The sequence below is a fragment of the Megalopta genalis genome, chromosome 5, assembly GCF_051020955.1.
Source record: "Megalopta genalis isolate 19385.01 chromosome 5, iyMegGena1_principal, whole genome shotgun sequence".
Taxonomy (NCBI): domain Eukaryota; kingdom Metazoa; phylum Arthropoda; class Insecta; order Hymenoptera; family Halictidae; genus Megalopta; species Megalopta genalis.
In genome coordinates, this window is record NC_135017.1 from 24,716,806 (window position 1) to 24,743,475 (window position 26,670).

Consider the following 26,670-nt stretch of genomic DNA (forward strand, 5'->3'; position numbering starts at 1 on the left):
GACAATAAAGGTGAAAGTAAACAATCGGAGTGACTGCACGTTCGAACAGGCCGGTCGCACGATTAAATTCACGAAACACCGGAATCGAAGGAAACCGTTCATTAGCCGGCAAACAAGATGTGCAGTCCTGATTGATTTATTCGATGCAACAGCGTTGACCCGGTAATTAATCGACCGAAATAGGAGCTGTGCATTAAACTTCGCTGAAGTTCGTACTTACGCTGCCGCTACTTCGAGTGCTCCGGCATAAACGGCTTCCACTACAGAGCATAATTTCGCCTGAATATTGGTAATTTGCAACGGTACCACGTTCCCACGTATCATCTGCAATCGCGCGAGAAGAAAAGAGCGTGGACAGGCGAAAAAATGCGCGGGATCATCTTAATTAAACACATTTATTGAACCTTTAATGACGTGAATACACATCGTCGCGTCGTCCAGCGCGCGTGACGGATATATATTTGTTTTTCTTTTACATCGTATATGTATATTTAGATTTATATGCATATGTATACGTACATAACAGAGACTCACACGTTTCCGGGGAGGCGAGAAGCCGACGTCGAGAAGGTCTCCAACAATCGTTTATAATAATTCTCATATCTCCTTTGTACTGTATCAAAATTTACAAAGTTCGTTCCGATATTCTGTTCTTCGGTTACGCGGTCTCGACTTCAAAAATAGTTTACAAACTGTGCTGGCTCTCCTGCGAACGGTTCTACCCCGAACTAGCGCATCGTTCATTCAATTACATTGAATTCGCTTCCTATTGTCCTTTTGCAATTCATTCGATCCGCACTGATCTACGCAGAATGAACAAACAAAAAAAAAAAAGAAAAAGACAAAAAGATGTACAGAACTCGGAGCGCATCGCTTCGCGCTTTGGCGTGCCTCGAAGAGTGCAACAACCGTGGTTTTTTCGCTTCGAAACTGAGGAAGACCGGAGAATAATCTCGTCTGCACAAGTATCGGCATCTCCTGGCAAGATTCCCCGCGGTTCACCGAACGTTTTATCCGCGCTAATCCGAGTAAGACCGTTGCCGGGATATAAACCGTTCGATATTTTTACGTTTAACGTTTTTATAAATTCTCAACGATCGACGTGTGTCTCTGTCCGCCCTCCCTCCCCGAATGCACGACATCGTCGATAGGTCGATCGCGCGGAAATAATGAATAGATAGAAGGTACAGTGTTCCACGAGGCGGAATCGCAGAGACGCGTCTAGAAAAATATAGATGTAGGACACACACACGTACAGGATGGCTCAGAAGTTTCGTTTCCCCGCGGAGGATAGACATGCATTACGACTGATGAGGTTTTCTTTTTATCTTCGGACACATTCTCAACGTCCAGCGACAGTTTCCCGGTTATCGTGACTCCGGTCTTTTTTTTCTCTCCGCTCGGTTCCCGGCCACCTAGAATCTCCCTTATTATCATGTAACATCGAACGGACTCGACGAAGTGGTCGATTCTTATCTGTGCTCCTGGGACGGACACGATCCTGCTATCGATGCTCGTCTTTCGACCGGAAAATATTCTCACTGCGGACTTTCCTGCGAACTGACAATTTTCGTGGTCGATGCTTCTTTCGATAATTTTGATAAGCCCGCGCGTTAAGCTGTCCCGTCTCCATGGTTTCCGTTGTCGGCGCTGTTTAAATTTCAATTACAATATGAAGGCAGCTTAACTTAAAGCTCTGCGTTAACGTTGCTAACGATTTTCCAACGTTTACATCGCAGACTGTACCGTTCCATTTAATAAAATCCTCTCGTTGTTCGTTTCTCGTTTGCCGGGATATCGCGAACGATGAAACTCTATATAATCGGGGAATAAATGTTACGCCATAATCGGTGTCCGGCATTATTCGAATTGTTTCGAATTTATTTGAGATGATTATCGGAATGAATACTCTTTAGTCGAATATTTGATTCGGGTAACTATATTGTTCGTCATAAATTATTCTATCCATTTATTCGAATACATTGTTCGCATAATTCTTTATTCGAATAAGTTATTCGAATAGAGTTTGTAAATATTATTTAATAATATAATTTAATAATTTGATTTCAATTTCCGCATCCGCGGAATAATTATTTAGGTAAGCAGCAACGATCAATCTAACCAAAAGTGACAAACTTCCGGATGCAACATTTAAAAGAATCAAAATGGAAGAAATCATTCGACAAACTATGAAAAAACAATTTATATTCTATAATTTTTACTCGATTCGATCAATTTCCGTACGAATACCTGTACGATTAAATTCGTATTCGAACAAAATTCTGGTTCGAACAAAATCTTCCTCGGATAAATTGTTATGCCGCTAAATTCTTATTCGACACCGTCGAATCAAATTATCCCTCCTCCGCCATCCGAATCAAATTCTGCCGAACACCGACTATAATCCAGCTTTTGCGCAACATTCGAAGGACGTTTCGCAACAAAGAGCAGTAGAACCTCGATTATCCGATCCTCCAATATCAGATTTCTCTATTGTCCAAATACGTTTCATCGTGCGAATCAATAAAGTTGAAATCTGGCACTGTAACCAAGCGACCGTTCTACCATCCGAAGGTTCGTGTCGCTCTGCTTAGCCGGGATATAAACGGGACTCCACGGGTGGAGCAAATTTTCCAACGGAGAACACCACGCTCGCTTCTCTAGTTTAAAACAATACAGCTGGGCGCAGTGTTTGCGGAGCGTTCGAACGTCCAATTTCCCGGCGAGCAGGCTCGAACTGCAATCTGCCGGTCGCAAATAAACGTTTCTTTTTCCGTAACAGTATCGAGGGTATTTGCCTGATGCGCCTCAGAAAATGTAAATACCGCGGCGGAATATTCAGAGCGCGAAAGGTTAAAAGTTTGATCCGGATATGAGAACTCTCATAGGGATCGATAGCGGGTCGTGTCGTCCGGCTCTCGAGTACTTCCGAGTGTGCTTTCGTCGATATTGCCGCGACTCCGGCCCGGATTTTATTGCGAAAATCTCGCACCGTCGCCGACGATATGCATCGAACTCCGTGCACGCTTCGTTCGCCGTTTCAATATTATTCCTCGGCCTGTGTATCGGAATTGTACAAGCTCGGCGCGCCGGGCTCGGGACTTCCTGAAGACTGTTTGGTACTTCGCTGCGATGGGGAAGCAGAGAAGCGATTCGCGAGAATCCTCGTGGTCGCACGAATCTAGAAGCAACCTGTTACAAACCTTCTCGAACAAGAACACGCGTAACATCGCTGAATGAATCCTCTACGGTCCGACATTTATCGTACGTAGTCGAAATAATTGATGTAACGTTGTAACCAGCGATTCTATGAACGCAATCTTCGGATACAAATGATTCGTCGTCGATAATTTCTCTAATCGAACGAGACTACTTTTCTGTTCATCGTATGTCTTCGTTCGTTTTCGTTCCTTTCGTTCCTATCAGAAGAATCACAATTTCATTTGAATTTATAAGAAACGAGCGACATTCAGATTTAGTAGACTATGTATGACGATATCTTATCACGACGAATTTGACAACGAATTTCAATTTGATCTGATCGATCGATTTACGTATATTCGGTTAAACACCCATTTTTACAATGACGAATACGAAGCGTAACTTATGGCGAAGGATGAACAGTTTGTAAAGGCTTGTTTTAAATCTAGTAACATTTACCGCAAATAGATCAATTTCATCGCTGTTATCGTTAACAAATGTAAAACGGATCGGTCGAATTAAATCTCGAATGAAATCTTCAAAATTTACAATGTTTAGAAAAGATTCATTTACACCGATGGACATAGTAAAATTATGATGCATAATTTTCTTGATTACGAAGGCGAAACTATAGGACAAGCCACGGATGTTATGGCTAAAAATTCAATGGAATACAAGAACATTGATAATAAACCAGCATGCGACTTCAAAGTTACAGCGAAGTATAAAGGATTAAGTGCTCCGATCCTCTCTGCCAAGCGAACAAATGGAAATTCTTCGCAAGAGTAAAACACACAGGCCGTCCTAGATTCATGGTAACCATGGTACATCGTAGAACGAATGATACGCGAGAGACGAGATTTTTTTTCCCGTTAAGCCGTACCATCGAGCCTTATTAGAATGTAATATCGAAAGGTCACATCGATACAGACGAGTCGACTGTTGCTATTTTCGGGGTGTCGATCATTGGCTACCTACGGCCGGGTTTCTTAATTATGGCCGAACAGAAGTGTCAAAGGATATCGATTAGAAAAATGTTTCTCTTCTTGCCACTGGTCTGCGAATCTTCTGCATTTTTTTTTATCTCTACGCGACGAAATAAAAATGTTTCGAGTCGTTTAAACGCAACGAGAACTCAACGACGATACTTCGCCCCGAATTCTTCCAGTGCCGTCACAGCTTTGCATTTCGGCAAATATTCGCGAATGCATGAGGTCGATCAAACGATGCGAAGAACGTTAAACGAGACTGTAATAAATGATAAAATGCCGGCCAGATATTGTCGTGCCCGACAAAATTGTTGCCGCGTTATAAAATGGGAACGAAACGTTGGTGATCCCGAGCGAAGTCGCCCGAAACATTTCGGTGTCATCGAGGCCTAGCTTCGGCAATGGTCGCCACAAAGGCAGAAAATTCGCAGCCCACTGATCACGATTGTTCGCGCGAGAATGAAACGAGAAGTAGAAAGAAACGATCCATCGAATGAATGTTTGCCACGCCGCGAAAACAACTCGCGGATGATGTAACTCGCTGTCGTGAGAGGGTGTGCTATCGAGATGATGAATGACGGTGAAAAAGAAGTCGAGCTTGTCACAACCCCTTCGCCGAGAGACGATACACAGGAGGCCGACCATTGTAAATCGCTGTGTTTCACTTGGAAGGGGAGGGGAAGGGAGGGGGCGATATGTCGATTTGTTGGTCGTCAGAAATCGAGCGTCACGCGGAAAATTTCGAGTCTATTCAGAGCCGTCGAGTGGCTTTCAATGGCGAAATTGATAAATTGAGTGCTCGTATTTTCGATCTATTGAAAAGCTGCGGTCGAACCGAATATTTCGGTATTGTCGACGGAAGCTCTTAGCGATGCCTCTCGAACCCCATTTTCGCTTCGACTCTTTTCCCTTTGTATCGATTCACCGTCGAATTAACACGTTCGCCTGACCCGCGAAAATACACCAGCGGTCATAGATTTAAAATCACGGTTTTTTTTTATTTCCGACGTAAATTCGAACAATGATGTACAAATTGGTGCTGGAACGATTAGAGGACATTTGTGTAACACTTTCAATTGACTAGTTAACTGTTTCAACCTCTTTGAGAAGTGCGTAAGTTACCGTGATTACATGAACAAATATACTTTGAATTGATGCAGAATAAACGTAACAAAAAATGTGCATTTTACCTAAAGTCTGCAATAAAATCCTCACGATTTTTGTTTGAATTATTGAGGATCATTTTTGGAATTATTCGACCCAATTTTTCAGTGCAGCAAAATCTGAATTAGTAAGCACCAATTTAATTGGCTGGCTCTAAGCTAGCTAAACATGATGCATCGAATGAAATAGTCGAATTGATCGCGCCAATTCAATCGTAACTGACGCAGCTCACGTTACACTAACAGCCTAATAACCAGGTGCGCATGTTCCATTGTCTGCATTCTTTACCGTATTGAATCGTACAAACAGGAGTGTACAGACGTGAATTTTTCGTCTGTAAATCGATTCAACCGCGACGGGAATCTCCAATTAAAATTACATCGCGTCAATAATTCCAGAAAACAAAGCGCAACGTTGACGAGAGTACGTCAAAGCGAACGTGTAAATCGAAAGTTTCAGAAAACTCCGGGAAGCGGAGTACAAGCGGCATATATTTTTTAATCCGCCGTTCTTCGAACAATCTACTCGCGTGCGTCATTCCGGCCAGCTTCCAATCCCGTTTCGAAAATAAACGCGATAGATGAATATCGATAAAGTCCGACGGACAGTTTGCCAGGACGAAATATCGTTCTTCCGCGACCGGTTCTCCGGCGAGGGGGTTGAAATACGCGGGATTTAGAGGGGGTGGTGAGCGCGAGATCTATGGGGGTAGTGTTTGGACTCTCCGAAACATTCAAGTGTCGTCGAGAGAAAAAACGATATACATTTTGCGTTTGACACAGGTACAAGTGCGCCGTCATCGATTTGCTCGACAGTGGCATACGAACGCTTAAACAATTTCCCTTCGCCCGGAAAAATCTTCGCCGCGGCGGACGTGCGCCGTCGGGACGCGGTTTTCAAGCTCGCAAAACTGATTAAGGTCTCCACCGAGGAGCACTCAATGTTTAGAACAACGAGTTACGTTTTATTAGTTTTTTTTTTTTTATTTTCTTCTAGTTACTCGACGTCGCGGGAAACCGCTCGAGTGCCGTTACGCTTCGAACCTCGCGAATCGCGTCGCTTCGTCTCATCGAAGCGCTCGAATCGATTCATTCTGTTATTTTGCGGAATACCTCTGGAGCGGATTTTATTTTATCTACGAAATCAATTCTACACAGCGAAGCAACGTCACGAAATAGTCTGTCGAAGGGAAACCGCGATGAATCAAAGATGAAACTCGCATCGAGTAAACTAAGCGGCGTAACTGTTGCACAATGTCTGGACGTTTGTTTATTAATACAGACCGTGGATCGTTATGCCAAATAAGAATTGTCTGCATCGACTGCATGACGCAGGAGCTTAGCAAACACTTGTTTCCTTTCTCGATATGTTTAATGCGTCGAACGCAATGCCATTGGTTAATCTTTAAATTGATCAAATGTTCTCACTGTTTTCGATTTCATCTATTCATTTTCGTCATATATACGCATAAAATCCGCAGTCCGTTTATTAATATTTCCGAACCTCAAAGCGTTAGTCTGCACAGATTGATTCGAAGCGAGCAAAGAAAATTGCGAGCCGTGCTTACATCTTATTGGAATCCACGCAATCTCGTCTTTTTATTGAACTTCCAACGCTCGAAATATTTCTAAATCAGCTAATATTGACAAAAGCAATCAACGATGGTACACAGTCGGGAATTCGAGTAACCTTCTAACATTTCGCAACCGTGCAGCGAAGCGAACGAAACTAATTACGTGCAATTTCCACGGGCGTTACTTCGAAATCTCGTTAAAGGAGCATGATCGCGGGCCACTCGAGCGCGTTCCGTCGCGAGTAACGTACAAGTAGAAACAACTATTTATTCCCTTACGTTTTCGGATCCCTCCGTGGAATCGTGGAAATCCAGCACTGCTCGACACGACATCATGACATCAATACCACCGTCCAACCGATCGTAGAACTTCCATCTCTGGCCGGCGAGCCTTCGAGTCTGTCCCCGTCGCGTCGTCATGGCTGAGCGCAACAACGCGTCGATAATTAAAAATCGAAAGCTGGAACACAGCGCTCGCGCGCCCTGTCCTCCCGCTGATCCTCCAGAGAACAGAAAGCTTCGAGTCTTCGAGATCGATCGAACGCCTCTAAAAAAAGGACCTCGAAATCAGGATCGATAACAAAATTAGACCGTCCTGCTTATCTGGCCGTTCCCCTTTCCTCGATGCACGACGTTTGGATTAAAACCGCCCCCGCCTCTTCCTCCTCGTCTCACTTCATTGTCTATGATAATTAAATTCCACCGTCATCTTCTTGCCCGCTCCATTTTTCTTCCACTCTGATGCGGATCATTAAGGCTGCCTCCTTTGTCTCATCATTCTTTCTTCTCTCATAATTATATCCTCTCTCCCCCCCTTCTCTCTCTCTTTCTCTCTTTCTCTCTCCTGATCATCTTCTCTCTCGTTATTCAGTGTAGATAATAAGATTCGCAATGATTAAATTGTATCGCTCTCTTTTTCTTCGTTCTAACCGCGAATGCAATTAACCGCGGAAGATCGCTTTTTTCCCCTTTTCAATGCGTGTTACAGTTGAACGATACTCCCCTTGCGAATTTCAATTAGGTTCGAAAGATCCTTCATTATCTGTCCGTTATCTTCGTTCAACGCGCGTTATTCAACATTCCTCGCTACGACGCGAATAACGAAGTTCAGAAGATCCCGTTCTTTCTCTCTCCGCTTTGTACACTTAAAATACCTATTCAATTTCCGCCAGCTCTTTTCAATCGCATTTTGTACCGTGTTAAAATAAGAACTTCTCATTTCGCGCCTCTCCTCTTCCAGCGTCGACGATAATCAAATTACATCGTGTCCCCTTTCGGTTCCCTTTTCTTCGCCCTCGTCCAACGCCAGTTTCCATTCTCCCAGCAAATGAAAACAAGATTATAAACTCACCCCCGTGGACCTTCGATTCCGCGACTTCCTCCATAACAATACTCGATTCTTCCCGGAACAATAGTATCTTTTCCCGCTGCGTCGAAACTTCGGTCCACCGACGTCCTACGGTTTCTTTTCACCGCGCGAGAACGCGGTCGGTTCTTCAGGTACAGTGGTCGACGACGAAATGAAACGTGAAAAATCCTCGGAGTACCTTGGCATCATTATACCATCGGACCCCGTCGGCTTCGCCAGCGTGAACAGAATCACAAAATCATGCGAACTCTTCTTCCGGAACTTTCGGAAGATGCTTAATAACCTCGGCCTCCAGTCACTTCGGAAACGAAAACAAGGTTACAAAGTCATCCGGGAACTTCGATAGCTGCTCCCGGAACAATTATGCTCGGCTAACTGACAAATGGGAACGAAATTACGGCTCCATCTTTCGTCCCCGGCGGATCGTCAACAAAAAGCGATGCAGCGAAATCGCGGAGGATTCCGTTTACGAGCAATCTGCGAATCCCCACGTCTTCGTGCTTCCTCTCTTCTTTAATCTGTCCGAAATGATGTGTATAGTCGCAACGAACGTTCGCGAAACCAAACGACGAAACCATAGGTCGGCGATGAACCTTCGTCTCCGAGCAAGCGAACGTAAAATAATAGCAAAACGATCGAGGCTGTTTACAGTTCGTCGTCGTTTTCCGCAGCATCAATCACGATCCTCCAGGTTGATCCTCCGATCAGCTCGCGAGCGAAACAAACAAATTGCAAAAAGATTCTTCGGCTTCATCGGCTAGGACCCACCGATTCCAGGACCCCGTTCACCTCATCCCTCGGTTGGACAATGACGAACGTGAAATTCATGTATCGAGCTGTTAGAGTGTGTTACGTGTTGGATGCTGTTCGCCTTCTCTCCGTGTTGGTTGTTTCCATTCCGTATAGCTGAAAGGTAGACACGCAAGTAAGTGTATTGTTGGTCCTGGCGACAACGGGCTCCCTCGTGGAAATCCCTCGGCCCCTTAGATCTCGTAGTTGCGGAACTTGTTGACCACCTCGCTGGGCGCTTCGCAGTCCCATCCCTGATCGCGACGGGCCCCGTAATAAATATTCGCGCCACCTTCCGATGCTCTCCTATGGGCGTTCGGCGGGAGCACCTTGGTCTGCCCTGGGGAACCGGCCGCCTCGCCCGACGCGTCCTGCAGCATGCGATCCTTCGTCTTCGGTGTGCTCCAGTGCATCGACTGCGACGCATTCGATTGCATTTCTTATTGATTAGGCTCTACCACTCTCCGATACACGCCATTCACCACCCACCACCACCACCACCACCTTCTCGCTTCTTTGAACACTGGGTTTACGGGACTCGTTTACGGGTACCGAATTTTTCAGATTACGATTATTCGCGATTTGAAATATGTGCAGTGTGCTCAGAAAGGTTGGGACAAGTCACAGTTCCACGAAATCACGAAGTCACAGTTTCTAAACATTTAAATTGATGCGTGGATCGAAAGGATTTACGTATTTGTCAGAAATAGAATCATGGAAACGAATTCGATGGGCTCGCGAAAATTATGCAATTTAAAACGCAACAAAGCATTAGTGATCAAAGAATACTTTAAGCAACAATATCTTGGAGGTGAAAACGTGACAGGAGGCATTTTTCCCAGCAATCGCGGATGTGATACATAACGTTAAAAATCTGCATAAACAGTTCTTGATCAAATTAAATAAAGTGCTTGCTGTTAGTACTCCGTAAACCTAGTGTTCACCCTTCTATGGTGTTTCGGGTCTATATGTATGATCCAGACCCTGTATTAAGTTATATAACTATCCTAATTGCCACCTTATTGGAGCTAAATCTATCGACTCTGTTATTTTTGTGCAAATTTTAAAATAGTGGACGAGTTTTTCATAAAATTGATTGCATAAGTGTGAAATAGAAATTGTTAGATTTATGATGTTTTGTAAAAGTTAAGATACTTTATATTCTATAATTCTTTAAATTATAATATTAAATTATAAATCCTGCTTATTTTGTCTGTTTCTCTGATCAATATTGATAATTCTGCAAAGCAATTGTATTCCTCCCTTCGATATTTTCATATTAATCGTTCTACCCTTTTACGTAATAATGTTAAACACATTATATTACAAGGCAGTTCGTAAAGATATCCAAGTATTTTTTTAATCAGGATTATATGACCCGAGCACCAATAGCTTTCATCGTAATTTCTGTTAAATTAAGTTAGAAGATAAGTTTTTACCAACACCGTAGGAGAGTTAACAGGGAAGGCGGAACTCGGAACCTCCATTATACGATAGAAACATTGAACAACACCGGAAACTTTTGCTCACTGGCCACTGAAATATTGAGCTGCCCAGAACCGAATCGTAAACTGTGTGAACTGCCTCCACGGACAGTTTTCAGAAACGTGGAAAAGTAATTTTTCTTTCAGAGGAAACAGTTCTTTACAGTTTACCTACTGGAAATTTTCTAGTCCTTTTGAGACTTTGACTGCCACGCCAACAATCACAAATATTTCATAAAATTAAATTAAATCAAAGTAAAATTATTTAATCGAGCTAATATAATAGATTAGCGTAACAATAAATGTTCAAAACCGAGCAAATATTTCTGTGACCCACATACGGGTGACGTGACTGTCAAAGGATTAACGTCGAAAATCAACAGTTAAAAATTCCATAAAAAATAGTTCGAAAGTGACAGCAATTTCATGCTTAATTCAACGAATTATTCGGATCCACATAATGTAACAAAGTCTTCCGAAATTGTTATTTAAAAGACAATTATCGAACTTCATTATGTGGAGCTCAATTATTCCATAATCTATTAATAGGTTTCCGATAATTAAATTCATAAGCTCCTACAGGACTTCCTAAATACTGTAATGAGATCTTCACGATTTTTGTTCGAACTTTTGAGAATACTTTTTGGGGATTATTAGACCCAATTGTTCAGTGCAGCAATATTTCCTTGAATTAATAAGCAGCGATTTAATTGACTGATTAATGAATTAAATGAAATAGTGCTAACCATAGTTGGCCAATATGCTCACCGATTCAACACTAGCTGTCTAATAATCAGGTCTGCTTTCCAATGTTTCCAGTTATAAACTCTTTTCTGTATCGAATCAAAAATTTCATCTATGTTCCGATAATGGAGGTTCTACAACCCCGGGTCAAGCGAGAAATTTCTAGAAAATTGAACAACTATATTGAGTAAATGCGAAGAGAAATAATAATGTCTTTTAAAGCCAATATTTTGTTAAGTAGCCGGCAGAAAACCGATAAACTCTCCATGGAAACATTTTCATGTCAGATTGACAAAAGCGTTCGAACAAATATGTGCAAAAATTAAATGCAAAAAATGCACCTACAGTATCGTTAGGTATCGTAGGTATCGCTCGCCTGTGAACAACTATTGCAAAGCTTTTTCTCCGTTCGTAAGAAAGAGTTTTTTGCCCGTATATATTTACATGAATAAATAAATAAATAAATAAATAATCCAACAAAGGCTACCAATCCAAAGAAAAGTTATTATATTAGACCGAGAGCAGAATTCTCTTCCAGAGAAGTTTCGGAACAGCTTCCGACGCGGTTCGTTAAAAATTTCTCTGCGCATTGTAAAATTAAACCACGACAAATAAACTTCCTTCATCGAAGTTCGAGCAATTTGCGCGGAACACAAAGGGTTTTAAAATACCGGCGAGTAGTCGCGGACGCGAGGTATGCCGAATAATGCTTCTCCGGAAGGTAGTTCCGACATTCTAGGAAAGATTTGACGAGCGGAGCAGAGAGGTTCCGGGCCAAGAAATTTCTCGCACGAACGGGTCCGACATCTTCGCTCCCCATTGTTGCGCCCGCGAGGACGTCGCGATGGAATTTTTCAAGTTGACTCACTTGGTGAACGTGCTCCTTCATTCCGAGCCACTGCTTGTAGCTGATAGCGATCCCGCTACGCCTCCATTTGTCGTAGTTGCTTCTTTTCTCAGGGTCGCAGAGAACCTCTTTCGCGTGCTGCCATAACAGAAAAGAGGAAACAACGAGTAGAGCCTTTCGATCGCAGCACGATACGCGCGCGTTTGATCGACGCGCTTCCGACGCGCTTCGTCTTCTTTTTATCGCGTGCCTCTGCACCGGAATTATAATATCAGAGAATCTGACAGCTGCTTTTATAACGCGATATTATTTCCAAGGAATTTATCAGACGCGGAGCCGTTTTATTTTACAGTTTCCATTGGGCGATCGGATTCGACGTAAGATCAAATACGACACGTCGGAGAATTAATATAATCTGTTGCCGGTATAATTGCCAGGAAATCCGATGAAAACCGACTGTCGAATTTCAGGTATGGTGCAATGAAATTTCCCGCGATTCGCGACGTGCGACAGTAGGCAGAAATTAGAGAATTATCGGTCGATTGCGGTGCATTGTGCATTCCTATGAAAATTGTTGTAAAATTATACGAGAGGCGTGATGCGATGGGACACCATTTTATCGTTCGCCGACCGAATCGATTCGCGAGGTGAATAAAATTCTCGAGCAGGAGATAAAATAACACGTTCCAGAATCTGCGATGTTGGAAGAAAGTTTTGAAGGTGTAGAATCACGTCAACGATTGTTCTTGAGCTGATGGATTGTTTGAACTCGACAGTCTGTCGGAGTTGTCGCGTAGCATCGGCAAAGCGAACTGTAGCAAAAACTAAGGCGAAACCAGTTACCGGTGACTCATTTTCCGCCAATTAATTCGTAGCCACGAACTAGTTATATCGTGAACTGATTTCTACGGTTTACTTCGAGGTCTCGACGACGATCGCTTCGCCGACTATGTCTTCGTCGACACGAGTTCACCGAAATCGAGTTTCATCGACAACAGGCGTTCACCGACACTATGAAAGCATCGACGAATCTTTCGATCGACCCTCGTTCTGCTGACCTAAACCTGATTCCAACAATGTGAAAATAAAAATTGCGCGCCCGCTGATTTTGACCGACGCGCTAGGTTTGCCGTTAACGATGCGCGACACTGGGAAAATCAGTGCAGAGGATGTTTGTTCCGTAGTTTCGAAGGAAGTTAAGAGACTTGGAAACAAACCTTCAGTTGCTGGAACTTCCGCTCGGCTTCCTTGTCGCCTTCGTTCTTGTCCGGGTGGTACTGAAGGGCGAGAACCTTGTACTCGGTCGTGATCTGTTCCACCTGCAACAAAATCGTCACGAAACTAGTCGAAACAGTTCTCCGGGAGATTCGTGGCTCTCGGAACGGTAACTTCGTTCGGCAACAGTTAAATATAGCGTTGCAAAAATTACCGGAATACTCAGTCATCCAAGCAACCCTTCAAACTCGGTCCAAATAACGCCGTAAATAGCATCTACCGTAAAAGCGGCAGGAGACAGTCGGATCAACCTCTCGTGAACGATATCGAACTGCAGTCAATTCCCCCAATTTTCCTTCGGCTTGTAAACAAAATGGACAACTTGGCAAGAGGGGATACGATTATTCGAGCTTAGTGGCTCATTTGAGCCATGCAAAGTTATTTGAGGTGCGAGGCCTAAATAATCGTATCCCCCCTTCCCTAATTGTCCATTTTTGTTTACAAGCTGGAGGAAAATTAGGGAGAATTTCCTGTAAATTTAATCGAATCCCTCCGTAGCGCAATGTTTAACAAATTATGCGCTATAACAACGCGCCAGACTCGAACACTTCTGTTATCAATATTGAGACCTTAACTCCACGTTCTGTTGTCGCCAATATTTAAGCATTCAAGTGAACGTACGTACGCAAGAGATATATTATTTTACGCATTTTATCCATTTATAGCAAAAATAAGTAGATGAAATGCAAAACGATAAAAACATTTGAAGGATGAAAAAATACTGTTACATTAATTTTAACGCTTTGAAGTGATTGAAGGTAGAAATGAATGTCTATTTAGCTCCTGTATCTTGCGATACGTGCAGACAATTTTTACTTTGCATAAAATTAACCTAATAATCTATTAATCCATAATTACCACACCTATTAAAACTTATGTAATCACTATTAGCGGTCTCATGTACCGCTGATATTTATTCTGCTACGATTGACATTAAAATGGTTCATACTTTGCACAGCAATAACGAACGGTTCCAAGTCCGACCGAATAGAAGCAAATGTATTAACCCTAGAAAGATAACCATATAACAACGTACGTAAAAGATAACCATACGCTTCAGAGGCGCATGCTTTTCTAAGGCGTCAATTTTATACTAACAATGGATATTTATTTAAGTTAATCTAGTCATTTTAAAGGTTTGGCATTATTGTAAAAATAAAATGCATTTATATTATATTTTTTTATATTTTAAGTAATTTTAAACTTAAATCACTAGACCTCTATGAAAAATTAACAAAAATCAACAGTCTTCGCAGGCGCCTCTGCGACGTAGGTTATCTTTCTCGGGTTAAAAACGTTCCATCTGTCCTTTTTCCATAATTGTTCTTGGAATTATATTATTACCACAGATAAATAAGTAATTGATAGCGGTCCTATAGCCCGGCAATATAGTAAAACCTCGATTATCCGGTTCTCCAACATCAGAATAATCTGTTATTCGAATACCTTTAACTTGTAATCCGCCCAATCAAAGGTAAATCATGTACAAAACGATTTACTGTACAAATCAGTAAAGACGACACCTGGTACTTTTACTAAGTAATTGTTCCATTATCCGAACATTGATGTCACTCTGATTACTGCAGTAGTTAAGAGTTAATGGACTGGTGGTTGTAAAATAACTTTTTCCGTTGACAAATTTTTCTGGATGAAGATAGGAAATGATCGGAAATGATATAATTTCCATTGTTTCCGAGGCGATCCGAAGTGATTGCCAGGCTCCACTGAAAATAAACGGCGCGGCTTTAAATAAAGCACGAGGGCGGTGGGGGGTTAATGAGCGATCGTGTTTGCCTGTTTACCGACGGACTGCTCCCGCCGTTGCTCCATTAAGAAATTCTACCTCCCCCCGCCCATTAGGCGAATTCATTAAATTGCCCAGCAAATATCACTCGTCCCCATTAGCCGTGAAATTGACGAGGAACCGGCGGCTACGTCGGCCACGCCACCAGAAAAGGAAAACTCTGGCGGGCTTGACGTCGACGGAGCAGACGCGACGGAAGTGCGTTCGATAACACCTCGTCTTCTGTATCGTCGCGACGCGCATTTACGCCCGCCGAAGAACGTTCCCCGTCACGTCGTTATTTCGTTAAGTTATTCCATTAACCCTCTGTGTCAATAACCAGCGCCAGCAACTGTCGCGTTCCGAGTTTAAACATTCCACCCTTTGCCTTGCTCTTGAAACCCTGCATTGCTCGCGGACATTCCGCCGACGTGTACAATGTTCCCCTAAACTTGGAACCCAAGTGCTATATAGACACTGGAACAAGAACTATACAAGATCTCACGCACAGGCCAATATTCATATTCGCGACTTACTATGGAAACTTCGGAGCAAAGGAAAATCTCTGCCGCCGAGCAGAATGTTTCTCGTGGCGAAAACAAATGAAATGCAAAATTAATTGACGCGGATTTCGTTCAGCAGTTGGAAACGATTACGATATTAGTTTAGGGTTTTTGAAACGAAAAATTCTCGTAACTGTTACGAGCGGACTGCGTATTTTATGCACTTATGGCAAGAATGAGCAAGTCAAATTTCACACTGTGAAAAGATGAAATGCATTCGAGAATATCAAGTTTCTGTTTTCTTCTCGTTTCTTAAAGAAATAATGACTCTTCGCTTCATTTGTTTCTTGCAATTAACGCAGCAGACAATTATAATTGTGCACATAAATCCGCAGTTTCAGTTAGAACCGATGTTACGACGGTTTTAAACGGTTGTTATCAGATGTTGTTATCAATCTACCGTTTCGTTTGATCCTTTTTTTTAAATCCATTTAGTGCCGAACGAAAAACGGGTATCTATGCGAAGATAACCGCACGAATTTGACGAATTTACTATGGTTCAGGAAAAAGCCCATAAAAACGAAACTAAGAATAATATTTAAAAAATTCAAAATACAGCGTATAGGAGAAGAATGGGAGAGTAATGTAATGGCGATTGTATTCCAATACTTATTGAAAATTATATGAATAACAGCAATATAAATAATAATAAAAAACATTGAAACATGTTTCTCTTTTACAAACAATATTTTCACTAATCAGCGTTTTATCTATTTTATGTAGGTCACGTGGTATAAAATATAAGTACTTCATTTTCAGTAATTTTTAATAAAAAAAAGTACAAATTGTATTTTTATCAAAACGTTGACGGTTTTCGAACACTGACTGTTCTTTAGAAGGGTCAAAAAGACTGGAAGAAAGATCTTAGTCTCGCCGTGTCGATGCACGGCGTGTCACTTGAGCTGTCTGATAACTATTATTAACTATAACTATCGTAAAGATTGCGATTACGATCCCAAGAAACTGTGTCCCGTATCGAGGGATATCCCGTGTCCCGTTTCTACCTTATCGCTCCGACATATACAGAGCCTCGGCACTGATCAGCATAAGATATAACAAAAAAATCTAATAAACATTTTTCTTTCAATTGTGTTGCATCGAATTTGAAGTATTTTAACGTTTTATAAAGTTATTTTGAGATACAGCTCTCTTGTGATTCGTATAATAAGACGCCAACGCGTGCGCAACGATATATCGTCATTGGCACTTTTCGCTAATGTACCAAACGACGATATATCGTCGTTCGGCACTAACAGAGTTAAGCAAAGAAAGCAAAAATTAAATTATACAGGGAAAATTTATGGAAGAAGTATGGTTCTTCGAAGAAGTAAGAAGTAGAATCGACAAGAACGAGTCACAACGAAACTGTCGTTGTTTGCAACGGGGATCGCGGAACGACGAGGCGTTTATCAAAGCGACAGAGATAAACGAACGATATTGGGTAATTGCAGAAGACGCTGCCCGTTTTGAGCCGTTTTATTACAACAATCGCGATCCTCGACCTCGGATATTAACCCATTCAGAAGCAATATTGCATTAATCCGACGTTACTACTCCAATTTCAATCGCGGCCAATCTGCGCTGTTCAACCCAATTTTCTAACCAAGCATCAACTTCAAAACATTTCACTTTTCATTGCTATCTTCTTCTTCTTCTTCTTCTTCTTTTACAAGCTTGAAATTTTCACTCTTTATTGCTATACTTTTGTTCTCTCGCAAGCTTGAAATCTTCACTCTTTATTGCGATCTTCTTGTGCTTTCAAAAGTTAGAAATTTTTCACTCCTTACTGCTGTCTTATTGTTCTTTCATGAGTTTGAAAATATTGACCTTTTTTATTGCTTACCATCTTGTTCTCTCACAAGCTCGATATTTTCACACTTTATTACGATCTTCTTGTTCTTTCAAAAGTTTGAACGTTTTTCTCACTCTTTATTGCTATCTTCTTGTTCTTCGACGAGCTTGAAATTTTCACTTTTTATTGCTACCTTCTTGCTTGTTCTTAAGTTAGGAATTTTTCACTCTCAATTTCCATCTTCTTGCTCTTTCGCAAACTTGAAATCGTCACTTTTATTGCTACCTTCTTATTCTTCCAGAAGCTTGAAATGTTCGCTCTTTTATTGCTACTTTCTTGCTTGTTCTTAAGTTAGAAATTGTTCACTCTCTATTTCCATCTTGCTCTTTCGCAAGCTTGAAATCGTCACTTTTATTGCTACCTTCTTATTCTTCCAGAAGCTTGAAATATTCACTCTTTTACTGCTGCCTTCTTGCTTGTTCTTAAGTTAGAAATTTTTCACTCTCCATTTCCATCTTCTTGCTCTTTTGCAAGCTTGAAATCGTCACTTTTATTGCTACCTTCTTATTCTTCCAGAAGCTTGAAATGTTCGCTCTTTTATTGCTGCCTTCTTGCTTGTTCTTAAGTTAGAAATTTTTCACTCTCCATTTCCATCTTCTTGCTCTTTCGCAAGCTTGAAATCGTCACTTTTATTGCTACCTTCTTATTCTTCCAGAAACTTTAAATGTTCACTCTTTTATTGCTATCTTCCCGTTCCTTCGCAAGCTCGAAAACGTTCCAAAATTTGAACAAATCGTGCGTCAAAATCCCGTTTCACCTGGACGGTCATCGAACGACGGTGTCCAATCGACGCGCATTTCATTACAGCGAAATAATCACAGTAATTGGAATAGTCTATTTGATTCCCCTGACACTGGCGACCACCGCTGCAATCAACCCGTTAATCGAATCGTTACGCTTTTAATCGCATGCTGGTTCCGACTAAAAAATGAAAAGAGTGGGCAAAAGAGAGAAAGAGTGAGATAAAAAGCGTTAACGAGGATAAATCGAGCAGCGTATTTTTGCGTTACAGATACTCGCCGGTGCGTTGATCGATATTAATCGAGGAAGTTCGGCCGTGGCTGAATGATTTAAGTTCCACGGACGCTGATGGAATTATCCCTGTTTCACGCGACAGACACTGGAACTAATTATCCGTGCGTAACTTCCGGCAAAGCATTCGATAACGCGTGCTTCACGGAGCGTGGAAGAATCTCCAGCTCGAGGAGAATGTCGAATCAGGGTAGCCTCCTAACTCGATTGACTATCTTCGCGTCCGACTTGTCATTAACTCCTGAATGTCGAGGAATCCGTGAGATCAATGACGTGCGTGATTTATTTGAATTCTCTGGAACGAACCCTTTGGCGAGCACGACTACAGTGATCAGCTGTGTACTTTGAAGCTGCCGTATGAATAGGTGAAATTCGAGATCGTACGAAGATTAACGCTTTGAACTATTTGCTCAGATTTGAAAATGAATTTTCACTGTAATATGTAGGTATGTTTGAAAAAGCGATCGATGTCGGACAGCTAGAATTTATCAATTTTATTCGATTACGTGAAATACTTCTATTTTATGAATTCTTTTAGATTGCTGGCGCGACGGTCGAAGTATGACAAGAATTTAAAGATGTAGAATTATAAAATACCCCGAAAATTCCATTGAAATAACCAGAACACGATCAAAGATTATTAATCGTCGTCTCTATTTTTCTGATAGTAATTCTGAATAGAAAATCGGAGAGCAACGTTAGTGAGTGATAAATAATAAACTGTAGATCTCATGTAATTTAAAATAGTAGGAATACTCCAGAAAGCTCCACTGACTGTGTATACGTACATGTAATCAATAATTGCTCGAAAATTATGAATTTGCAAGTCTGATGAATAGACCGCGATTATGATGCATTCACAGCGAAATCGAGCAATTGCAATTTAAGATAGTAGAAAGAATAAAAGAATTGAAAAATGTCAATTTATTATTTTTAATCCGTTAAAATAGTTCAAGAAAGAACGAACTAGCCATTTAGTTTCTATTTCCTGCAATTGATCTAAACAATTTCTATTTTGCATAAAAATTCGCAGCGGTAAATGTTTTCCATCAACCGCCTAATGATCTATCTCAAATAACAAACACACTTCAAATGGCAGAACAAAGCATAGGTCACTCCTCAACAAAAACAAACAAACTTCGCGAGCATCGAGTTTTTACGTAACCCTCCGCAAAGTATGCACTGTTCACTGAAACTGGAAATGGGTGGCTAATTAACCCGAGAACTGCGAAACCGTACCGCAAATTACAATAACATACAAAACAACCACTGCAATCATCCAAGCAAAGCATTCTCCACCAATCCCGTCTCAAAAACGGTAGGCTAAATAAGGTGGTCTCTCGGAATAAATTGCGGCTCTCCTCTGTTGCAAACATCGCTTTATCATTTAGTGTCTCGTTTAGATTTCTCTCGTCCATTACGTTTCTGTTTCCTGCGCGCATTTGATCCGATAAACACAGCGACGGAAGGGTGGCAAATTCGCGCAACACTTTTACAACGTATTTCAAATGGAACTCGAACAGCAGCGACGAAACAACATCTCAGCAATAGAACTACCGAGCTTATAACGAGGAGAAGATCGTATTTATTTAGATCTTCCGTCATTTCTGTCGATTAACAAATTTATTCAATCATTTTCTACGAAAGAGTACAATTCATAATTTCTGCAAATTTAACCCTCCGTTGTCACACTTCCTGTGCGAGACGTTTATGTTATTCTGGGTCTCTCGGGCCCAGTTCAGTTTTCGAACAATTGTCGCTCAAAACATAACAATATTATTGAGACGCAAACATTTGACAACTTTTCAAGTATGTTGACTTAATTATTAATTTTGGTTCTTCCCATGATAACATCACTTTTTCGGAAAGAAATGTGGGACATCGAGACCCGGTGCAATATAGCAATGGGTTAAAATAAAAAAAAAATGCTAAACTAGATTGGATAATTTAGTGTTAAATGAATTCTAAAAACATGGACTGTCACAACTAAAATTGAGCTCTAGAAACCAAAATTGATTTCTAAAAACTAAAATTGAGTCCTAGAAGCTAAAACTGAGTCCTAGAAACTAAAATTGAGTCCTGCAAACTAAGATTAAGTTCTGGAAACTAAAATTGAGTTCTAGAAACTAAAATTGAATCTTAGCAGCAAAAATTGAGTACTACAAATTAAAATTGAATCCTGGAAACTAAAGTTGAGTTCTAGCAGCTAAGATTGAGTCCTGCAAACTAAAATTGAGTCCAGCAAGCTAAAATTGAGTCCAGCAAGCTAAAATTGAGTTCTAGAAGCTAAACTTGAGTCCTACAGATAAAATTGAGTACTATCAGCTAAAATTAAGTCCTGCAAGCTAAAATGAAATCTTAGAAGCTAAAATTGAATCCTAGAAACTAAAATCTAGTCTCAGAAGCTAAAATTAAGTCCTAGAAACTAAAAAGTCTTATAAACACAGAACGAAACTCACCGTAGAGTTCTCGTCGCAGGAGAGGAGAGCATAGTAATCCTCCTCCTCGCTGGGCTTATAGTTGATGGCGTCCTCGACGCTCATTTTCCCTCGACGATTCCGGTCCCCCGGGAAACGGATCTTCTCCCCCAATTCGTCTGTCCAGCGGCAAAACTAGCCTCGCCCTGTCCGATAGTAGATCCGTCGCTGGATTTCTCGCAACGTGGACGCGCGTGGATCGGATCGAGACGCGTGGATCGCCGCGTCACCGTCACCAGTGTGTCACACACTCTATCTCCCTCTCTGATCCTTCTGGTCGTTTCGAGGATCTTCCGCGAAGAGTCGGTCCCGTCTCTCACCTGTTGCCGTGTCGCACGTCGGACGCCGGAGTGAGCCGTACGAGGGAAAACCGTGTCGGAGACCCGGAAAGACCCGGTTCCCCGGGAAATCCCGCGCGTGTGCGCAATCCAGCCAGCCACCACCACCTATCCACCACCTTTCCACCACCTGACCGCCGCCACCACCCCAAAGCGCGATGGGACAGCGTCGTTGACGGTGGCGATCCCGAAGATCCTGCTCCGCGCACGCACCTGGATCAGAGTTCGGCAAAAATCACGCATTTTAATTAACAATTGAATTTTTATTTCAGTCCTTCGTTGCATTTAACCATTGAATCTCCAGCTCAGTCGTTAATTAGACGCCTCTTAATTTTAATTGTCGATCGGATAATTAATAGACCGCGGATCTTTATGTAAAATAAAAATTGTCTAAGCTACTTGCAAGAAACATAAATTATTTAAAAATATTATCTTGCTTCTTTTAATAATCGTAACAAGTTGGAAATAATGCAACAATAACCTTGAATTTTTAGCAGCGTCGTCGCAGCCACTCATTTTTGCCACAAACGCGTACAATCCACGGTCTATTAATTAACGACTAGCTTCCGAAATTCTTTTCCCGGTGTAACTATATAGTATCAGAGTTAAGCTTTAATCCTGAGATTTTTCCAGGGAGATTTCCCGTTCGGTACACGTGTACTGTACAGGTGCGGCTAGCCCGGGATCATAATAAAACTGACAAAGCCAAAACGAAATTACTTTCTCTGTGTAATAAATTCAGTGAGATGGAAATATACGGTGCAGCAACAAGAATTTTAATTATGTAGCAAGATATTATTCTCTATGCTACCGGGGCTCGCTTTAAGTTAAATTTATAAATGGGCCGCGCATTTTACCGGAGCCGAATGGAGATATCTTTCTTCCTCTGATGATTTTAGCGAGCTGAAACCTGCAGTCCGACAGCAAAGATCTTAATAATTATTTATCGAAACTGTAAGTAGGTCTTTCTGCAGATGTCTTCGCTGAAATTGAAAACAGCAACAAGTGTCTTTTCCATATCGGTGTTTACAGTACTTTTGAAGGGAAATTGCTATTGATATTTGAACAGACGATAATAAATGATAATAGAAAAACTAAATAGAAAAAGCGATGGTATTAAGCAACAGAATTCCTGAAGGAAGTCAGGATGGTAAGATCTACCTCTTAAGATAAACATTTTATTAAATTGAATTAAGGGAAGGTCATTGATTTTCGTCTCGAAAATTTCCATTGCATTCGGTACAGATTGATATCCATAGCTTTATGAGGTCCCGGAGGCTCGAACTCTGCAACGACGAGTGAAATCCGCGTTTTCGGATCGTAAAACTCCGGATGGAATTTTTTTTACGGTTCATCTGTTACAGGAGTCAGTGCGACAACGGTTGTCGACAATGTTTTTTCGGTCCCATGGATATTGTAACGACCAAAGGGACCGAGCCGAATTCAATTAATTCAGTTTTTATTGGATAAACGAACGGCCGGAAAGTTAACATACAGTGACTCGCATTAACATTCGGACAGGTTTTAAAACAGAATAACTTTCTTCAATGTGGACAGAAATGAGTCGTATCTTTTCGAGATGTTAGAGAAACTACTACTTTGCTGGACAATGTCCACGAATTTTCTTTTTTTAATTGCAGTTGGTTGCAATGAAAAAAGAATAAGTAACTCTAGCTTTTTAACTTTTTTATCTGAGCTTCTAACGAAAATTTAAACAATGCGTTTTGAGGGTTTGCATGCTTAAAATTTCATCGAAATCAGTTGACGTAATTATAAGTATTATGCGAATTCTATGCATTTAGGTCAAAATTGAGCAGTTGCAACTTGAAACAATAAGAAGTTCGAAAGAATTTAAAAATGTCGATGTATTATTTTTAATCTACTACATCGATTAGAGAAAAAACGTAGCTGCTATTTATTTCCTCTTTTTTGCAATCGATGCGGAACATTTTTATTTTGCATAAAAATCCGCAGTCTTGTTACGAGTTACAAACAATTAAAGTTTTCCAGGACTTTCGACCAAAAACTGTGTCAAATCTAAAGATTTCTTACATCTTTCAACGCCGTTAGCTTGACTCTGTGTCAACCGATTTCGGTAAAATGTTTAGCATACGTATAAATCACCCAGATCTACTAAACGTATTGTTTAAATTTTCGTTAAAGGCTCAGCTAAGAAGCTTAGAAAAACATGAACTTTTTATGTTTTCTGTCATCCCAAATAATAGCAAGATTAAAAAAGAACAAATATATCAGTTATTATACGGTAAATTAGACCCTCTCTGCATTAAAAGGTGTCCGAATATCAATGCGAGTCACTGGATATGAGGAGCGTAACCGAATAAAAATTAAAACAGCAAAACTTTTAATTAAGTGCGATCTCTTCTGCCGGTAGAAGTGTTATTCGTCGGGGCAGGAAACGTCCGTGTAATTTCAGCTGTCGAAAACGCTTAAAACACAAGAATGTCTGGTAGAACGTGATCGCTTAATTGATTTAATTCCGTCAAAAAATAATAGAGATAAATCCGGGCAGAAGAGACCGAGTTACATTGCAAATTAATACGGACCGCGGCGGACGTTAATAATTTGCGCAAGAACCGCGGGCTGCTCTCCAATTACAATTAAAAAGCATCCTTGTAATACGCCTGGCCGTGTACGGCTGTGCATAAATACGTGTGCATATGTTCTACCAGAGAATAATATTTTTCAAATCGGAGCTGAATTTTAGAGCCGTTAAAAGTTTATTAGATTTACGAAGCACTGAAAGCAGCTGTTTCATCTCAGTTTAGAAAAGCAACAATAGGACACCTATTTTGACTTTGAACGAGTGTCGGTATATACAATATTTAGCACAAGTGACGCATATACTGAACAAATAACTCATAAATGTGTCTTTACGATCCCGATGATCGTGAATGAAAAAATTAGTGACCCGTCATTTTGACCGCTTGCGTGAACCAAGTGTTAAAATCACGGTTCCCACCGTCTTTATCCGTGCCTGCAACGGAAACTCGAGCGATACACTTTTCAAGGGTGTCCACATATAGGTGCAGCACGCACACATCCAATTAAAGTTTCCTTGGCGCGCCGCGATCGTTATAAATCTCGTAGTTCGGTCGTAAGGAGCGCCGTAATAATCCGAGACCGATTTATATTCCCGGCGTATAATCGATCCCGTCAATTCTCTTCAATTAAATTAGCGGCAAGACGAGCTGATTGATATTTTCGACGAGAACGCGAGCAATTCTCGCGGAGCCTCGAGCGCTCGATATCGCGTGATTAATGAAAATTTCCAGGGATATGTCACTGGTGTTACCTGGCTCCGACACCTTTTTAAACGCACTCGCGGATCGCGCACGCCGGTCTCTGCATTTTGTAGCACTGCGCCGAACGGTGTGATAAACAAATTGTCAAAGCGGCGCGGCGTTGTAACGCTATCCGCTTGGAATTAATGTTGACGCATACTGAGCCTTGATTGCGGCAGATTCCAGAGACCTGTGGCTTTCACTTGCGGTCACGTGACCTCGAATGCTATCTCGCGACGTTACCGATCGAGCTCCGTGTGGATCTGGATCAAGATCACGTGACCTGAGAGCTATCGCTCTTTCGAATTTCGTAACCGCTCGATCCGAGGAAAAAACGAAATGCGATAGGCTGCCGCTATCGACTAAAAAACACTCGCAGCGAGTTTCAATTATCGCAGTCTTGAAAAAATCGAAGCATTATGCTAACCGACCGATTCGGCGGCTCCCTCGAATGAGGTAAAAGGTACGGTTTAAACACTATACGACGTTAACATTGTTATAAGCTTCACCTAAACTGCAACATTACATTTTTTCATTTTACATCTGTTTTTTTCTTTGCGTCTCGCAGACATTTTGCCGCAACTTTTTTTCTCTCCTTGACTAACTTTATCGTTCTTCATGTTTTTTTCCTGGAAACCTTTTCCTGCTTTATTACACGCTGCTCTCCTCTTAATTAGCTGTATGTAAGATGAAAACGTGAGTTTAATATTCTATCCGCACTCTCGTAACGTGAGAGAAAGAATTTTTGCTGTACTTCGGCTGCGGAAAAAATGCAATTGGAAAAACGAAGCACGTGTTCCATGAACTGGTACAATCAGTACACGATGCTCTCACTGCGTATGAAACGCGGATATGCTGTTAAAATAACCGTTTCCGAATAAACATTTGTTTTACAATTGATTGTTGCGTAACAGTGTCCGCATGAGGGAATTTATAAAGAACAATGTTCGAACATATCGGTAGAATTTTTACATCGACTTTTACGTGCCGCATTTATTTTTTATTGTACGATCCGTGCTATTGTTGCGAGAGAGGGTCACAATTGAGCCTGTGTTCCATGTAATAGACAGTTCGACCTTGTCATTATTGCCGAAATGGCGAATAAAAAATGCGGGGAACGCGAGAAATTCGGAAGCAGAAAAGCGCGAGAGGTATTCGAAAAATAAAAAATCGTGAGCGGTATCGGCATAGTATCCGGCCCGCGCGGAATTACGTTCGAATGAACGTTCATTTCCTTCGCCGGTAAAAAGTGGAGAATTTTTCATCGTCCGGTCTCGATCATTCCGAATTTATTGCGAATCAAGCGTCGCGATGTCTGTCGGGCTGACGCGAATGTAATACGGCGCGGAAACACGGTGTGCGCTGGAAATATCAACTTTTTCCGAAAAGAGCTCAAGTTTTCCGCGCGGAAAAAGTGGACGACAGAGTGACAGACAGAGAGGCAAAAAGGAGGAGCGCCGCGGAACGTGCGCGGAAAACTGAATTTTCACGAGCTCGTTTTCAAACAGGGCCGGCGGAACGGTCCGCGTGGACCGGCTTTCTCTCCTTTCGTTGCGGAATAAAATTCGCTCTCCGCGGAAAACAAAAAAAAATGCCCTTCGCGAACGTCATGAAAGACCGGCAACTTTCCAGATGACTTCTCAGATGTCGGCCGCCAAAGTTCGACGTCGATCGAGTTACATATTCCGGACGTGTCCGAACATCTTTCACGCAAGCTCGATTTGCTTCAATTTATATTCGATCACGAGTTTGAACTACTTCGCGCTGGAACGGTTCTCTATCTAACTCGAACCAAATAATCGCTAATGGAGACTGTAATAGTATCAATTGCGCGTCATAGCAATCGCTGAGCATTCCCAGGATTTCTGCGTCGCTTCGAACGCTCCGC

The 26,670-nt window shown here is 41.5% G+C and overlaps 2 protein-coding genes across 3 annotated transcripts in view; one reads left to right on the forward strand and one right to left on the reverse strand.

Annotated features, from left to right (window-relative positions):
* The window catches only part of stumps (DBB domain-containing protein stumps), a 119,272-nt gene that overhangs the window by 16,171 nt on the left and 76,431 nt on the right, over positions 1-26,670 (forward strand). The window lies entirely within an intron of this gene.
* jdp (DnaJ domain-containing protein) lies at positions 382-24,913 on the reverse strand. Of its 2 annotated transcripts, none has more exons than XM_033476533.2 (5): positions 24,794-24,913; positions 21,125-21,693; positions 13,378-13,479; positions 12,182-12,298; positions 382-9,456 (listed from the first exon to the last, which is right to left on the reverse strand). In XM_033476533.2, the coding sequence occupies exons 2-5, from the start codon at positions 21,206-21,208 to the stop codon at positions 9,280-9,282; spliced, it is 480 nt and encodes a 159-aa protein (XP_033332424.2). In that variant the 5' UTR covers positions 21,209-21,693; positions 24,794-24,913; the 3' UTR covers positions 382-9,279. The 2 variants fall into 2 exon arrangements, with proteins under 2 accessions (XP_033332424.2, XP_033332423.2); XM_033476532.2 differs by having other exon boundaries at positions 382-9,501; positions 24,794-24,912.

What these genes read in the sequence shown, in the direction of transcription:
- jdp (XM_033476532.2), bottom strand. Translation starts at nt 21,208, where the DNA reads ATGAGCGTCGAGGACGCCATCAACTATAAGCCCAGCGAGGAGGAGGAT. An exon ending in CCTGCGACGAGAACTCTACG is followed by an intron (nt 13,480 to 21,124) that starts GTGAGTTTCGTT and finishes ATTTTGTTGCAG; the next exon opens with GTGGAACAGATCACGACCGA. An exon ending in GGAAGTTCCAGCAACTGAAG is followed by an intron (nt 12,299 to 13,377) that starts GTTTGTTTCCAA and finishes CTGTTATGGCAG; the next exon opens with CACGCGAAAGAGGTTCTCTG.